At 41.1% G+C, this 18,296-nt stretch overlaps 2 protein-coding genes across 3 annotated transcripts in view; both read left to right on the top strand.

Annotated features, from left to right (window-relative positions):
* The window catches only part of LOC139387827 (mannose-P-dolichol utilization defect 1 protein-like), a 275,911-nt gene that overhangs the window by 4,165 nt on the left and 253,450 nt on the right, over positions 1–18,296 (top strand). The window contains exon 7 of one of the 2 annotated variants that reach the window (XR_011629226.1): positions 130–904. Coding sequence is in view for 1 of the 2 variants with exons in the window: in XM_071134082.1 (XP_070990183.1) it covers positions 130–252 (123 nt within the window). In the remaining variant the exon portion in view is untranslated. Of the gene's footprint in view, positions 1–129; positions 1,036–18,296 lie in introns of those variants that run through there. The other variant, XM_071134082.1, reaches the window with a different exon arrangement.
* Positions 4,770–17,992, top strand: LOC139387828 (peroxiredoxin-5, mitochondrial-like). The gene is made up of 6 exons (XM_071134083.1): positions 4,770–5,103; positions 9,986–10,120; positions 10,661–10,792; positions 16,799–16,837; positions 17,282–17,346; positions 17,460–17,992. The coding sequence occupies exons 1-6, from the start codon at positions 5,011–5,013 to the stop codon at positions 17,566–17,568; spliced, it is 573 nt and encodes a 190-aa protein (XP_070990184.1). The 5' UTR covers positions 4,770–5,010; the 3' UTR covers positions 17,569–17,992.

Below are 18,296 nucleotides of genomic sequence, written 5' to 3'. Positions count from 1 at the left end.
CTCATTTGACTTCTACCATCTCTTTTCCCTTGTCACTCCTCTGTTCCTCATCCTTCTCCTACATTATCCCCCTCTCATCCCTCCTCCCTTATCCCCCTCTCATCCCTCCTCCCTTATCCCTCTCTGTAGGAAACTGGAGACTGGAGCTCTGTCTCTACTATGACCCATGTAGTGGCTGCCTGTCTCAGCTGCCTGCTCCTGACCCAGGTGGTTTGTTACAGGAATAGCTGTACTAAAGACAAGACAGAGTAGTGGTCAACCACAATTCAATCCAAGGACCCGATGTTATAGTAAATGGGATACATTTTCTAGGTTATTTCAATCATTCTGTTGTGTGTTTGTGTAGTATGGCAAAGTTTGTTCAATTTCAGGTCACATAATAAAATATAATGCTCTATAAACTATATTACTATATAAATGGTATATATATTTGTACTTCCAGTAATTGCGTTGTTGCTCGGAGACCAAAGTGTACTGTGATTCTCATGCCTATCTTGAGGAAAGCTGCTGCAGAAGTGTAATATCTTCCCTTCTTTTACAGATACATTTTTGCGTCTCCATTGGCTCATATATGGGGATTGGGTTATTGAATTTGTTCAATTTTGTTATTAATAAAACTTTGAATATATATTGTCGTACAGCTGGGTCGTTCCACAAATAGAATGCCTTTTGAGTCTCTTTGATATTTTAAGTATAAATTGTGCACCAATATTACATTTGAATATGCCTGTTTTTATTAAATGAAGTGCCTAATATGAACCACAGAAAATTCAAGAAATCAGTTTAAAGAATAAAGACTTGTTAAAGTGCATGTTTTTCTGACTTCAAGGAGGATTTTATCCTACTCAACCCCTAAATTTCTCTTAAGATCATTGCAAAGCAGTAGTTATTTTGTTGAAATCTTGTTTTAATAATAAAATTGTTTCAAAAGGAGCATTGGACATATTGGGAAATCTGTGTAAAAATAGGTGAACTGGTTCTACTCTTTGGCCATTTTTTTGTGTTTTCATGGTATAAAAAAAACAAATTAGAACACAACACATCAACCCTGTTACTCATAGATGGGCATGAAATGTTTGAACAATTAACACATTTTTGTGAAACTTGCATTCTATTGCCCCTCCCCTGTTGTACACAACAAGCTTTCATTCCTCCTGTCACAAGGGGGATTTATCGCTTAAGATGAAAATATCAACCCTGTTGCAGTCAACTCTGTTACTTTATCTGGTAGTTCATTGGCACTTTACAATAGTATTTTTTTAAATTAACCTCTTGAGATGGGAAAAACATGTTTTTAAATGCAGTTAAACCATGTTAAAATTAGGTAAACAATATTTTACCAAATTACACTGCCCAAAAGGCACAATTGGTGCATCCTTCATGAGAAAGGTAGTCTCACTGTGGGTGCAGCATGTAATGATCTTGTTTGTGTGGAAGGCTGTGGATTTCTTTTTTTTTTACCTTCACCTGAAGTTAAGCTTCATATCTGGACTGGCTCATATCTGCTTGAGGCCCAATGTGTTCTGTTCTTATCTACCTGTACAAGCTTATGCATCTCCAAATTCCCTGACGCATCGATACGTGTGGCAGGGTTCCTATGCCTTTGTCCTGCTTTTGGATGTTCTGTTGCACGGCCCAACCCTTCACAGCTCTGATCTAAGGATCTGTGTGTCCAATACTTGTCCACGTTTTGTTCAGTTAGGACAGGGGTGGGGTGGGCAAATCTAAACTCATCATGAGGGGCTACAGTGGATGTGCGTCTGCTACCCACATCCATACACGCACACGCAGTCAGAGCCAGCCCTAGCCTTATGTGGGCCCTAAGTTAAATGTTGTCCCTCCCTTGCAAGCAAAACATTACCTACAATTCTTCATTATTTGCCATGGGGCGTAAAGAAAATGTTGCCGTTTTAAAGCAAGTTTGCTGCAATTCTCCACATTTTGCCATGGATGCGGAGAGAAATATTTGCAGTTTTATTATGACATCTAGTGCTGAGTGTATCATGCTTTTTGAAGTCGTTTCGGTTTGATTAGAAAAAAAATATCACGGTTTTTGATTTCGGTTTTGCACATTTTTCTTTACATTAAATGCTCTATGCATTACGAGGGTGTCGGAGACCATAGGCCCACCCACTTAGGAGCCAGGTCCACACACTGGGGAACAAGGCCCAGCCAATCAGGAGTTTTTCCCCACAGTAGGGCTTTATCACAGACAGAAATACTCAGCACCCGCCCTCCCCCCTCTGACAATCCAGCAGGTGAAGAAGCCGGATGTGGAGGTTATGGCCTGATGTGGTCTGCAGTTGTGTGGCCCGTTGGATGTACTGCCAAATTCTCTAAAACAACAGAGGCAGCTTATGGTAGAGAAATTAACATTGAATGACCTGGAAATCGCTCTGGTGCACATTCCTGCAGTCAGCATGCCAATTGCATGCTCCCTCAACTTGAGACATCTGTGGCATTATGTTGCGTGACAGAACTGCACATTTTAGAGTGGCCTTTTATTGTCCCCAGCACAAGGTGCACCTGTGTAATAATCAGTGTCAACCTGTCATTCAGAGCCTCACCTGTTTTGAGCCCCACCTGTTTAGCAAATAATAATAATACAAATTGCCTCAGTGTTCTGTCACTCATGGAGACACTACGTCACCGCAAAATATACGGGGAGAGCTCGGAAATTCAAGCCCCTTCGGTACTGCCATAGAGTTACAGTCCATATTTTATGTTACAGCCTTATTCTAAAATGTATTAAATATTTTTCCCTCATCAATCCACACACAATACCCCATAATGCCAAAGCGAAAACAGGTTTTTAGAAAGTTTTGCAAAAAAAAAAGATACCTTAAGTATTCAGACCCTTTGCTATGAGACTCGAAATTGAGCTCAGGTGTATCCTGTTTCCATTGATCATCCTTGAGATGTTTCTAAAACTTGATTGGAGTCCACCTATGGTAAATTCTATTGATTGGACATGATTTGGAAAGACACACACCTGTCTATATAAGGTCCCACTGTTGACAGTGCATTTCAGAGCAAAAACCAAGCCTTGAGGTCGAAGGAGTTGTCCGTAGAGCTCCGAGACAGGATTGTGTCGAGGCACAGATCTGAGGAAAGGTACCAAAAAATGTATGCAGCATTGAAGGTCCCCAAGAACACGGTGGCCTCCATCATTCTTAAATGGAAGAAGTTTGTAACCACCAAGACTCTTCCTTAGAGCTGGCCGCCCGGCTAAACTGAGAAATCGGTGAGGGAGGTGACCAAGAACCCAATGGTCACTCTGACAGAGCTCCAGAGTTCCTCTGGGGAGATGGGAGAACCTTCCAGAAGGACAACCATCTCTGTAGCACTCCACCAATCAGGCCGTTATGGTAGAGTGGCCAAATGAAAGCCACTCCTCAGCAATGCACATGACAGCCCACTTGGAGTTTGCCAGAATGTACTTCAAGGACTCAGGTCTGATGAAACCAAGATGGAACTCTTTGGCCTGAATGCCAAGCGTCACATCTGGAGGAAACCTGGCACCATCCCTATGGTGAAGCATGATGGTGGCAGCATCATGCTGTGGGGATGCTTTTTAGCAGCAGGGACTGGGAGACTAGTCAGGATTGAGGGAAAGATATATGAAGCAAAGTACAGAGAGATCCTTGATGAAAACCTGCTCCAGAGCGCTCAGGACCTCAGACTGGGGCGAAGGTTCACCTTCCAACAGGACAACGACCCTAAGCACACAGCCAAGACAATGCAGGAGTAGCTTCGGGGCAAGTCTCAGTATGTCCTTGAGTGGCCCAGCTTGAGCCCAGACTTTAACCAGATCGAACATCTATGGAGACCTGAAAATAGCTGTGCAGTGACGCTCCCCATCCAACCTGACAGAGCTTGAGAGGATCTGCAGAGAAGAATGGAAGAAACTCCACAAATTCAGCAAGCTCTAGGAAGACTTTGTGGTTCCAAACTCCTTCCATTTAAGAATGATGGAGGCCACCGTGTTCTTGGAGACCTTCAATGCTGCAGACATTTTTGGGTACCCTTCCCCAGATCTGTACCTCAGAACAATCCTGTCTCTGAGCTCTACAGACAATTCCTTCGACCTCATGGCTTGGTTTTTGCTCTGACATTCACTGTCAACTGTGGGACCTTATATAGACAGGTGTTTGCCTTTCCAAATCATGTCCAATCTATAGAATTTACCACAGGTAGACCAATCAAGATTTAGAAACATCTCAAGGATGATAAATGGAAACAGGATACACCTAATCCTCATAGCAAAGGGTCTGAATACTAAATAAGGTATTTCTGTTTTTATTTTTAAAACATTTTCAAAAATGTCTAAACCTGTTTTGGCTTTGTCATTATGGAGTATTGTGTGTAGATTGATGAAGGGAAAAAAAATATTGAATCTATTTTAGAATAAGGCTGTAACATAACAAAATGTGGAAAATGTCATGGGGTCTGACTACTTTCCGAATGCACTGTATAACAACCTATGTGTTGTGATAATTGCGTTGATTGCTCTATAACCTGTAAATTCATATGCCTTGCGACCGTGATATACACTACAGGTCAAACGTTTTAGAATACCTTCTCATTCAAGGATTTTCTACATTGTATAATAATAGTGAAGACATCTAACCTATGAAATAACACATATGGAATCATGTAGTAACCAAAAGTTTTAAACAAATCAAAATATATTTTGAGATTCTTCAAATAGCCACACTTTTTTGTGAAAATAAATTCTCACGGGAGGCCCAAAAATGTTTGCGGCCTACAAAAGGGGGGACGCAGTCCACCCACTACCACCAGTTACTCCTAAGGTGGTAACTGTGTTAGAGTTTACAAAATAAGTATTGCAGTAAACTAGTATTTTCTGGATTGTAAAATTCCGTTGCAAACAGACGCTTGGGGCGGGGGTGGGGTAACAGTTGTGTAAACATTTTTTTGTGACATCCGCACTGAACGTCGTCTGCTACCAATGAACAGCGTCAAAGGGGCTCGCCTCAACATAGGCCAATGATTTCCAGCTCAGCGATTCTCAAAGGGACCGGTTTTGTCCAGTGCATCAGACCACTACACACCACGATCATTGTCAACATGCCTATCAAGGTAAGAAATGCTGTCAACAAAAATGTTTAAATCTAAAAATAACGATCCTTGTTGACCTTGACTGTAGACAATTCTGAGGTTTGTAAAAAGTGATTATTATACTTATTCTCGAGTCCATGACTCATACAGCCGCCATTCTCGAGTCCATGATGCAACTAGGCATTTGTCCTGATTGGGGTAAAAATGTGAATATGGTCGGCCGTTGCATTCAAGCGAAGTCTGCTTTTTATAGTCGGCAAGATTAGATAACCGGATTGGGAAGGTTTGTCCACTTCATTTGTAGGGAATCAGATCTGACGCATGAAGGAAGTATACATAAAGGATTTACAACATGAAATCCGTTTTCTATCAAATACATATATACAGTTACCACCGTAGACCCCTATCCATAGATTTTCCTACATCCACTTATTTATTTATTATTTGTGGCTGTAGGTGGATAGCCTCGGAAGAAATATCCTCATCTCGCGAATTGACATTCTTTTTCGCTATCCATGTAGCAAAATGTAATGTATGCTCGCGAGATCAGGATGGGTTTTTGAAAAACCTGTATTGCACGAAACACCAGTAAGCATAAAAGAAAAACAAACACTGAGTATACAAAACATTAGGAACGCCTGCGCTTTCCATTACATAGACTCGTGAATCCAGTAGAAAGCTATGATGCCTTATTGATGTCACCTGTTAAATCCACTTCAATCCGTGAAGATCAGTGGTTTCCAAATTTTTTATAGTCCCGTACCCCTTCAAACATTCAACCTCCAGCTGCGTAAACCCTCTAGCACCAGGATCAGCGCACTCTAAAATGTTGTTTTTTGCCGTCATTGTAAGCCTGCCACACACACACTATACATTTGATTAAACATAAGAATTACTTTTTGTAACAACCCGGCTCATGGGAAGTGACAAAGAGCTCGTATAGGACCAGGGAACATATAATGATTAAAAATGTTGCTCTTTTTAAAACTGTATTTATTCATTGAAAATTGTGACTAACTCACCACAGGTTAATGAGAAGGGTGCATGTGCTTGAAAGGATGCAATGTTGGGTTGTCTTAAATCATCTTCCACACACTGTCTGTGCCTGTATTTCGTTTTCATGCTAGTGAGGGCCGCAAATCCACTCTCACATAGATATGTGGTTGCAAAGGGCATCAGTGTCTAACAGCATGATTTGCAAAGGCAAGAAACTCTGAGCGCAGCCCTCTCTAGAAATCTGGCAGTGGCTTCTGATTTAAATTCAATTTTCACAGAACCACTTGTTGCAATTTCGATGAGACTCTTTACGTCCGTCCCCTCGCCCCGACCTGGGCGCGAACCAGGGACGCTCTGCACACATCAACAGTCACCCTCGAAGCATCGTTACCCATCGCTCCACAAAAGCCGCGGCCTTTGCAGAGCAAGGGGAACCACTACTTCAGCGTCTCAGAGCAAGTGATGTCATCGATTGAAACGCCACTAGCGCGCACCACCGCTAACTAGCTAGCCATTTCACATTGGCTACACCTGCATAATTGCACACCCAACTCCCACAGGTGCTTCGCTATTTGACATTGTCCGTAAGCTTGTTCATTTGCACACCAAAAATCATACAATGATGGAAAGACCGGTGTGTTGTCCCTGTTAATGCAGACAGAGAAGAGCTCCAACGTCTTAATCATAGCCTCAATTTTGTCCCGCACATTGAATATAGTTGAGGAGAGTCCCTGTAATCCTAGATTCAGTTCATTGAGGTGAGGAAAAAACATCACCCAGATAGGCCAGTCATGTGAGAAACTCGTCATCGTGCAAGCAGCCAGACAAGTGAAAATTATGGTGGGGAAAGAAAGCTTGTCTATCAATTTTTAAAAAACGTGTCAATACTTTGCCCCTTGATAACAAGTGCACTTCTGTATGTTGTAAAAGCGTTACATGGTCACTGCCCATATCATTGCATATTGCAGAAGATACATGAGCATTCAGGGGCCTTGCTTTAACAAAGTTAACCATTTTCACTGTAGTGTCCAAAACGTCTTTAAAGCTGTCAGGCATTCCCTTTGCCGCAAGAGTCTCTCAGTGGATGCTGCAGTGTACCCAAGTGGCATTGGGAGAAACTGCTTGCACGCGCATTACCACTCCACTATGTCTGCCTGTCATGGCTTTTGCACCATCAGAACAGATAACAACACATCTTTACCACCAAAGTCCATTTGATGTCACAAAGTTGTCCAGTGCTTTAAAAATATCCTCTCATGCTGTCGTGGTTTGCAGAAGAGGATGTCTTCCTTAATTGACCCTCACCATAACTATAATGGACATATACCAGGAGCTGTGCCAGGTCCGCCACGTCTGTTGACTCCTCCAGCTGTAATGCATACAATTCACTGGCTTGTATGCAAAGCAGTAATTGTTTCAAAACATCTCCTGCAGTGTCACTGATGCGTTGTGAAACAGTGTTGTTTGATGAAGCAATTGTCTGTATAGTTTTTTGGGCCTTTTCCCCCAGCATTGTTCCAGCCATATCCACATCAGCAGGAAGAATGAAGTCCTCCGCAATAGTATGGGGCTTGACTGTCTTAGCCACCCGGTAGCTCACTATATAAGACACTTCTAGACCCTTCTTATTAATGGTATCTGTTGCTTTTATACATGTCTTACTACTTGAAGGTCATCTTAATTCTTGCAAAAAAAACTCCAGTGGCTTATTTTTCAAATTGGCATGTTTTGTTTCTAAATGTCTGTGCAAGAGTGAAGGTTTCATCGAGTTGTGAGATAGTACTTATGCACATAACACGCTGTGGAAAGGTACTACTCCCAATATAAGTGAGCCCCAAATCAATGTAGTTATCATATTTGCGCCTCTTCGATGGTCCAACATCCCTGTCTGTTCGGTGCTTTCCCGGGTAAGGGGGCAGTAGCTCTTCGGCTGCATCAGGTTTCAGGTTCACAACTGTCAGTGCCCATGCTAGCTGGGCTAACAACAATTACTGACGCTAGCATTGGATGTGCTCGTGGAAGCAGAACAACTTGTGTCGCCGATAGGTGCAGGTGTAGGTACTGCTGGTAGTAGCAGTACTACCAGTAGAGCTGGTATGTGTCTCTATGGACGCGGGCCTTACTTTTTTTTTGCCATTTTATCCATTTTCGAGCAAACGGAATGAGTGGCAGCTACGTTTGGCTACATACGGACCATTAGTGGAATTCCTGCGAGAGAGTAACGGTTAATTATTTGACTAGGCTACCTGTATTTGACATTGTGTTGTTATTTCGCTGAACACTAGATGGTTTAATTAGATTTTTGCCAATTAAAGGAGGCTACTTAGGCGAGAAAAAAACCTCACCCAAATGTATAGCCCCGTTGGAAAATATAAATGGACTGTTTGAAAATGTGAGGGAAAATAAATAAATAAATGGAAATCACATTTTTATTTGGCATACCCCCGACGGCATTGCGGGGTACGCATAACCCTGTTTGGGAATACCTGGTGTAGATGAAGGGGAGGAGACTGGTTAAAGAAGGATTTTTGAGCCTTGAGACAGTTGAATGGGCAAGACAAAATATTTAAGTGCCTTTGAACGGTAGTAGATGCCATGCTCACCGGTTTGAGTTTGTCAAGAACTGCAATGCTGCAGGGTTTTTCACGCTCAACGGTTTCCCATGTGTATCAACAATGGTTTACCACCCAAAGGACATCCAGCCAACTTGATACAACTGTGGGAAGCATTGGAGTCAACATGGGCCAGCATCCCTGTGGAACGCCCCTGACGAATTGAGGCTGCCCTGAGGGCAAAAGGGGGTGCAACTCAATATTAGGAAGGTGTTCCTAACATTTTGTACATTCATTGTATACGCTATATGCTAGGGTTATAACAAATTAGAGATTATACAAAGACCTTAAAAGACACACAAATTGACTGCTTTTACAGCTTTCTTATTTCTAGAATGATCCTAATGTACTGCTCAAACTCCTTGTTGAAATAAAGTTAGTGTTTTTACATTTTTTATTAGTGAATTGACATTTATGAACATGAGGTTTTTCCATTGGCACAATTAATTTGCCGTAAAAGTTTTTCTTTATCCTTATTGTAGTTAAGGAAACCGAGCCACACTTTTTCTCCCATAATAAACAAAAGTCATCAAGAATATTATCATTATCTACAAATATCTTGCCATAATCTCTTTACATGTAGACCATGACATAATAAATCCACAACCGTTCATTGATGCTCAACACAAAAAGTACAGTTCATGTTCATTTTTTTGTGTTTCTTCATGTAATGATTCACTGGGTAATAGTTATGGATAATTCTGAAAAAGACCTCTACTTTAACACACAGGTATTTGTGTGGTAATAATCAAACATTTTTCCAACTGATATTATTGACAAATGTATTCCAGTAGTTATGAGAATGAATAGATAAAATTCCTTTGAAATAAAGCACACAATCGGAGAAACGCATGTTTCCTACTGGAGCGTGAACTGGACTAAGCGAGTATATCTCAAGAAGGTGAGGTCTGGTTACACCTCTGCGATCAAGGTTGTTTGTACGAGGCTAGTCGGTAGATGCACCAACGCTGCGCATGGCTAAACATACTGCTGTCAGTGAGTGCCCCAGAAAGGACTGCTCTAACATTAAGCAAAGTTTTCATGCTCCAGTAGTAACTTCAAGGCTGTTGTGGTGGCAGACTGTCCCTAACCACTGCCTGGGTCCAATACATTCTTCACCAAATTCTGCTGTACATGAGTACAGAATTAGTCAAGTGCATAATTATGTACCTCTAACTAAATAGGGGTTGTAATTTATGTTCAACAAAACCATGGTTTACTTTCAAATGATTTTCAGCTTTCATGTGATTCCATAGCATTTGATTGAACTATTGTCTCCCCTCTACACACACTAGGTTGGGGATAAGCTTCCTGCGGTGGAGGTTCAGGAGAATGAGCCAGGCAATAAGGTGTCTATGGACCAACTCTTCAAGGGGAAGAAGGGAGTTCTCTTTGCTGTGCCAGGGGCCTTCACTCCTGGGTGTTCCAAGGTAATGTCCCTTTAGAGCGGGGGGGGGGGGGGGGGGGTTTGCTCTAGTACTACACAGCGGATTCAAATAATCAAAGCTTGATGATGAGTTGGTTATTTGAATCAGCTGTGTAGTGGGCCTCAGGACAGAGTTTGGGAAACCATGATTTTGAATGGGATTTTGTCCCAACTAGGCACCACACTGAGCTAATTAATCAGGTCAGTGATTGCCTAAATGCAACACACCTGGCACTCCAGGACCAGGGTTGTCTACCCCTGATTTAGATCATCCTAGTTTTAATGAATGGACCTGGATGTGTGTTTCTCTTTAGCACTCTTTTTTTCACCATTGCTGCGTTTAGACAGGCAGCCCAATTATTTTTTTCACTAATTGGTCTTTTGACCAATCAAATCGCCACTTGATGTGTAAAGATCTGATGTGATTTGGTCAAAAGATCAGAATTGGACTGCCTGTCTAAACGCAGCCCATGTACGTCCCTTATGCACCATCTGAAATCACTGTTTCACATCCCACATCCTTTCTTGCTCCTGTATCCCTCAGACTCACCTTCCAGGCTTTGTGGCGCAGGCAGCAGAGCTGAAGAGCAAGGGTGTACAGGAGGTCGCCTGCGTCTCCGTTAACGACGCATTCGTTATGGCTGCCTGGGGAAAGGAACATGGAGCAGAAGGCAAGGTGCAGAATGCTGTTTGAAAATGACAAGCTGATACCTTGGCCTTCAGCCTTCTGAATAGTAATTGAAATGTAGTCTACACAGTGTATTCCTCAGGCTATGGCTGAAAAACTCTGTTCTGTTATGATGATTTCCAGCATTTTACTTGGTACAGGAAAACATTTTCATCTGGTTGCAGGTATCTGTCCTGAGAAATCAATATGAAGTTGCTACATACATTTTTAGACTTTTAAATGAATGATATCTATTGATTCTTGAACAATATAATTTACAAATGCCTCATGAGCTTAGGCTACGACAGTTGAACTATCAGAACCCCAAATGTAAGCATGTTTTTTGTAAACAAACACTGTATAGGTGGGAAACTTTAACTATAATTTTGATCTCATAGATGGTCAGGCCTTGCATCCATAGCTTTGTCTATGAGATTGAGTGGTTACATTTCCCAAGCCCAATTCCTCAGCTGTTTGCCAAAAAAACTGTGGCGACCGGTGTCTGCTTTGTTGTTTGAACTGCAGATTGCACCGTTAAGTCATTGGACAGATCTTATCTCCCAAACAGAGACATTTACTAGATCAAGACCATAACTCGTTGAATTATATTGAGAGATCCTTCAGACAGTGTGGCTCTTCAGTCTAGACCGGTCTGACCCAATGATTTATATATCAGAAGGCAAGGTGCAGTCGGACCCAGGGCTGTTGCTGTGTTCAAATTCCACTTGACCGTTTAGTCACGGTAATTAGGCTTCTCCAAGCTCTGATGCTGCTGATGGTCATTAGTAGCCTACCAAACTTTCTAACTGCCTGGTACTCCGCACTCTAATTACTCTGACATCAATGCAAATGTGATTGAAAATCTAATCAAAGACTTCATGGGAGCCCATGAGCTCCAGTTGTCAACATTTCTTTAGGCTATGCAATTGCGCATGAAAACAGAGTGATGGCCTCTATTAAAAAGAGGATCCCATTAGCTTTCTATAGGCTAGGCCTACTATATTTATTTCTCAACTTCCCTAATATTAAGAACATTGCTTCTCTTTACAACAGGAGTGTAGCCTACCTGGCTGGCATGAAAACGAACCAAGGGAAAAGTGTCCTCCATTCTCTATTTAAGGGCATAGATGACATGTATTTTTCCTGCTGCCCCTGTTCCGAGACCGGTGCATGATAATGGTCCATTCTAAATCCAAACAAATTTCACACATATTATATAGTATATGTGAAGAGAAAATTAAATCAAGAATCGTCTGATGGTTGACACTATTAGCCTATGACTTGTGAATGATGCCCAGCATAAGGCACGAGACGATGCCTTTCTTTGCGACTTTTTCTAATTATAGTCGCACACCTCATGTAGCCTAGCCCATGGGCCTATATGTTTTGATAAGGTATATATCACTATAGTGGCCAAATAACTTTTTTAAATGAAGCACATTAATCTGCTTTATAAGGGGTGTAGAGCCTAACTGTCATACATAAGCAGCGCTTGAGTTTCAAATTTGGGGAAGATAATTTTCACATAAAAATGCACCTTTTATAATAAAATTGCATTTGCGGTTACTTTTGATAATGGTGTTTTCCCGCTAATGGAACAGTCGTGCTTATAGCCAACTACCATGTGCACATTTCTGGCGCTTACAATGTGAAGAAATAGCCTAATGGTTTATCAACATTTAAAGCTAAATGTTCTGATCTGTTGCATCAGCCACATTGCTTAAAAAACATGTTTTGATGCTAGTGGTTGTATTAATTGGGGATCTATTGCATCCCACATCTGTCCCAGACTGTTTGGAATATTTATTTATCTCACAGAATAGGTCAACTTTGTACTATGGGGGATAGTAGATTGACATAGTATAGTGCTTTTGCTGTTTGTTAGGCCTACTCATCTTGTTGGCTGACGAAAAGTAAATGTGGACAGATCTTCAATATGCACCTCAGAATTGGATAGGACCCTCGCAGTTGTGTCCCGGACTGTCTGTCTTCACTTGTATCCTGTGAGAAAGACCCGATCATGTGATGGAGAGCCATGCGAGTGAATGGTGCTTCAGAGCACGCAGCACTCTGGGAGAAGGGCACAACGTCCTCTGGCCGCAAAAGGCAATCATTTTTTAGGGCACATTATAGCCCTAAAAAAATGCAGCCGTGAAATTCGAGGCATAATCAAGTGCTTGTCAAATTGTGAATGAGATGGTGTGTTCAGCCTGCGCAAAAAAACAAAGCAGAGCTCATGTTTTTTAAGCGACTTTTATCAAATCATCATTAGTCGCATCATGCAGCCTTGCAATGTATTAAAAATCAAAACATATAGTCCAACATTTGTAGAACAACTGAAGTTACATAACTCTAAATTAAGGATATAAAGGTACATATTTATTTGTTAACCGCTCAACACAGAATAGCTGCATGTGCGCACTTCCTCAAATCGTTTGGAGAAAATGTACTTTCTATTTTATTCAGCTTTGTTCAATTGTATTCTTCATACCATAACACGAACTAGTGTAGCCCACAGCCATTTGGCATAGCCAGTTCAGGATATAACACAAGGAACTCCGTATGCTATTCGGTTCTTCTGAAATGGACTACCTTTTCTTCGTATCATGCTTATTTAGACCTGTCTAAAATAATGAATTTGAAGGTGTAGGCTATATTACATGGATTTATTAGACTTTTTAAAATGTAGATGTTCCAAAGGTCTGCATCAGTGGCTAGTAAGCTGTATGGTAGCCAGGAGATGTTAATTACTGTGAGACCGACAGTTATTTGCCTGACAATCACAGGCTGACAATTTCGTGACTTCCACAGCCCTAGTCTGACCTGACATATGGTTGTGGCTTTGAGTGTTATCCCCGTCACTTACAGGACCTGTTCTTGAACATGTTGCATCTTAAGAGTGTTATGCCGGGATTCATCCAGTTGCGCTTCTAGACAATGCGTATTTTAATGGCAGGTTTATCACATTCACGGCGATCGCATTCAAGGTAAACGCTGCAGATGTCAGCTCAAATGGAAATTACCTTTAAATGTCAAGCTTGCGGTTTCGGATTGAATGTATTCGCGGCCCTTAACTGTGTAGGAGTACCGAGGTAAAGACAGTTTCAGGTTGGATATTCGACAGATATTCGTCTGTAGTTTTCCTTACATTCACCAACAGCAGTTAGGGACCGTCAACATAGTGACAAATCAGCATTTTCTCATTTCAATAGCTCTTTAACCATTACTCCTAAAACTTTCAAAACTGGTTGTAGCTAACCCGATGGCATAAACACACATTGCACACTTTTTTGTTGTTGTCGATTTTACATATCACATCATTTAAAATTATATATTTACATATTTGAATTTCAATAGCTCCTTGGTCATATGACCTACTGACTTCAAACAAGGTTCAGAATGTCCACTGACTACCCTTCTATATTGCACACCCTTTAGTTTGTCCATTTTCATCTCACAAGATTTTACATGAATTTTTACACACTTACAATTTCAATAGCTCCTTGGTCATGTGACCTATTGACTTCAAACAAGGTGCAGAATGTCCATTCAGTGGGCCTACACATTGCACATCCTTTAGTTTGTCAATTTTCATCTCACAAGAAAGTAATATCACAAAGATCACAGATGGCCGTGCCCACCATATCTATGACAATGGAGAATGAATTGTAAGCACCAAAGTGTGTTTGTCAAAATAATATCTGAAAATGTCAGTTGAACATAATACTTCTATTTGCAAAATATGCAGTTGAGGAATATTCCATGTACCAACACTACATGTAGGACGGACATTCCCACATACAGTACACACATGCAGAGGTGTTTTTCAGCTATGATTTTACCACTCAGAATCCAGAATGGATACGACAATGGGGCCAGCATACACCCTTACAACCATCTACTTTTTGATCTTGACTTATCTGGTAAACTGCTACTGTGTGTCAAGAAAAGAGGCAAAATTAGGGGTTAGTGTACTCCAGTTAAAAAAGGCTGGCTTAGATTAAAAACTATTGCCCTGTGTCCCCATTCATAGGGGCATGAGAGACTAGTCCGTGGTAGAATTGAGTTGGCACTTTATTGGCCCAAACACCCACAAGGTTGAGGTTACTCATGGATAGTATTTTTTTTTTGTTTGTTGCATCGATGCATTGTCTTCTAACTGTCCAAGAATAGGATCCAAGGTGTTAGGAGATATTTGTTCCCATAAATACAAAGGAGGATGTCTCTCCTCATACCTCTGGCACTTTAGTCAGACTGCCAGACTCTGCACCACAGAGCCAATCAGGAGAGAATACATACAGGTCAAGAGTGCCAATTTAAAGTCAAGGGGTGTGTCTGTGCCTTTTTTGATTACTCTCTCTTTACAGAGAACCCCTGTGGTTCAAGTCAAGAGCTACCCTTCCCCTTTCAGTCTGCTCTGCGCATGTCTGAAAGTGACAGAGCCAGTAGCCAAGAGTTTTTCACAGTATGTCATAAATTCTTACGTGTATGTAAAATGCTAATATGTATTAGATCCAGTGCAATAGACTAAGACCTGAATTTGAAAGCAGCGTGTTCCGATTCCTCCTTTTTCTGTCCAGCAGGGTCAACCAAAAACACTTGTCCTGATGGTTCTTGCAGATACTGGGGAAGCAATATTGAAATGTATTGATCCCTTAAATGATTTCACTATTAAATGACTCCTATCACAACCCTCATGCCTCTTCACAAAAATGTACCTAAATCGATTTTGGAAAAAGGATTTTACAAAAGACGTAGGAATTAATTTTCCAGTTAGAAATAGGCCGTGCATCAAAACTATTTATCAGAAAAACAAACCTTTCAAATGCACTATTGCATTTTGTAAGTTGTCTGCAGGTGGCTTGTTGTGAATGCACTCATATCAAGTCATGTAAACTGTGTTCTAATACTCAACGTAGAAGGATTTGTCTTAATGTACAGTATATGAAAGTGATGCTATGAAAAGGATTTTCACATTATCAAGTTGACTCTGACAAATCACTGCGATTAAAAAAAGAGCACATGAAACAGTTTTTCATGAGGCCTACAAGCACCTCTGTTCGAACACCTCTCCTGTCCTTGATCCATACTGCATACAGCCATTTGCGGATCTTTTCAGTGTCCAGGTGAAAGATAAGTTAAGTTCTCTCTCTCCCCTCCCCCCCTCTCTCTCCCCCCTCCCCCTTCTCCCCAGTCTCTCTCCCCCTCCTTCTCTCTCCATTTTCCAGCCTTATTGCGAGGCTGGAAAATGTAACTTATAAAAAATAAAAATAAATTAACACCCATGCAAAATGAAGGCCTGCAAGCTTACACTAAAATGTAGAAAATTCATTTGAGGGATTGTGTATGCAATGTGTATACATTCTGAACCTTGTTTGAAGTCACTAGGTCACATGACCAAGGAGCTATTGAAATAATCATGTAAAATCTTGAGCTAAATGGACAAACTAAAGGGTGTGCAATATAGAAGGGTAGTCGGTGGACATTGAACCTTTTTTGAAGTCAGCAGGTCACATGACCAAGGAGCTATTGAAATAATCATGTAAAATCTTGAGCTAAATGGACAAACTAAAGGGTGTGCAATATAGAAGGGTAGTCGGTGGACATTGAACCTTTTTTGAAGTCAGCAGGTCACATGACCAAGGAGCTATTGAAATTCGAATGTAAAAAAAAGAATTGTACTTTGTTTAGGCACCCTAACTAATTCAACTAGGAATACAAAATGCTGCTCACATTTCCACATATTAGCTTTGGAAAGTGAATTAATGTCCAAATCATGAAAATAAGACCTGTGCAATTTTTCCAACATGACACTTATTTGGAGTCTGTGGCTCAAGTGGTTTGAAAGCGCAAATATCCGTCAAATATCCAACTTGAAACGGTCTTTACCTCGGTTGCAGGAGTTTAAGAAATCTTGTGTGTATGAAAGTAATACCTTTTTAGTTTAATCAAATGTGTGCAACAACGTACAGATTTTATACTTGCATGTTAATGTCTATTGCATGTGTTTTGCAGGTGCGAATGCTAGCTGATTCTACTGGAGAATTCACTAAGGTCGGATATGTCTTCAAAGCTTTGATTTTTATTTAAAGGCCCAGTGCAGTCAAACATGATATGCCTGTGTTTTATATTTCCACACAGAGGTTGGAATAATACTATGAAATTCTGAAAATTAGAATGCTCTTTTAGTTGCATTTCTCCCAGTAATGATTCGCAGGGTAAAAGACTGCCTGAAACTTCAGCTTGTTTTGGTGGGATGGAATTTTGCCCTGATGGGTGACACCACCAGGCTGTAAATGAGTTAACAGACCAATAACAGCTAGTTTTCCCCTTCCCACTCATACCACTGAGTCCTAGCAAAATTCTTGCTTGAGAAATTGCTCTTTGAATTTACAATAAGGTACTTAATAGTTACCCAGAAATGATTTGCTGAAAACTGCTGCGTTGGATCTTTAAGAGTTCTCGTGTGAATGTGACACCAATTTTATTTTTTTACAGGCAGTGGACCTATTGCTAGACAATGATCAGATTGTGGCTGCGCTTGGAAACAAGCGCTCCCAGAGGTGAGGTCTTATCTATTAGTGTTGCTGCAACACACTGCAGAGTGGGTAACTCACTTCTCTCAACATTTGGATTTTACTTTGCAAAAAGCATCGTCACATTTCTTCTCTCTCAGGTACGCTATGGTGGTGGAGGATGGAGTTGTGAAGAAGATCAACGTGGAGCCTGACGGCACCGGCCTCAGCTGCAGCCTGGCTTCCAACATGCTCTCTGAGTTGGTGTAGGCCTGTTGGGCCCAGAGCACTCCAACCACAGAAGTCTAACTTTATTTACTACACACTATCATTCTAGTTTATCTGATCCTTCTTTTCACGTCTGTGCAACCATGATCTTAGGCAGCGGCAGGAAATAGATGTGGTTTTAATGTACAGCCATTGTATGCTTCGTAAACTGGAGTACAAAACCGATTTAAAAAAAATAGATGTGCTCAAGACTGCAAAGAGGTGTGCTGTTTTTTTCCACCGGGCTTTATGGATGATGGCAGGGCAGTCCTACTTGACGTCATTACTGGCTGCTCAGGGAGATCATTTTTAGACAGAGGCAAGAGAGAAGCCAAATTTAAACGCACAATTAAGCTGAATGGCACTTAAATCATTTCTGTATACTTTCAAATCTGTTACCTAATAAAATTTCCTGCAAGAGCAATAACCATGTCTGAATCGTTTACATTATTTGATCCTGATATGCTGTTAAGTAAAAGGCATGGCAGTTCTTTTGAATTCTTGTAAGTTCATAAAAATGTTTGCAATCAACGTAACGCAAAACTACTTGCATTCAAAACATTAGGAACACCTGCTCTTCTTCTGAGGTTGATCATAGCTTTCACTTGTTAAATCCACTTCAGTGTAGACCAGTTCAAACATTTGTAAGCCTTGAGACAGCTGTGTGTGCCATTCTGAGTAAATGGGCAGGACAAAAGTGCCTTCACACTCCGTTTCCCACCACCCAAAGG

Source organism: Oncorhynchus clarkii, chromosome 29 (genome assembly GCF_045791955.1).
Source record: "Oncorhynchus clarkii lewisi isolate Uvic-CL-2024 chromosome 29, UVic_Ocla_1.0, whole genome shotgun sequence".
Taxonomy (NCBI): Eukaryota; Metazoa; Chordata; class Actinopteri; order Salmoniformes; family Salmonidae; genus Oncorhynchus; species Oncorhynchus clarkii.
This window is presented reverse-complemented; position numbering and strand designations above follow the sequence as displayed.

Bases quoted from the DNA above. Each gene is read 5' to 3' on its own strand.
- LOC139387828 (XM_071134083.1), top strand. From the start codon at position 5,011: ATGATTTCCAGCTCAGCGATTCTCAAAGGGACCGGTTTTGTCCAGTGC. The intron at 5,104-9,985 runs GTAAGAAATGCT...TACACACACTAG, and splicing joins TTGTCAACATGCCTATCAAG to GTTGGGGATAAGCTTCCTGC. The intron at 10,793-16,798 runs GTGCAGAATGCT...TGTGTTTTGCAG, and splicing joins AACATGGAGCAGAAGGCAAG to GTGCGAATGCTAGCTGATTC.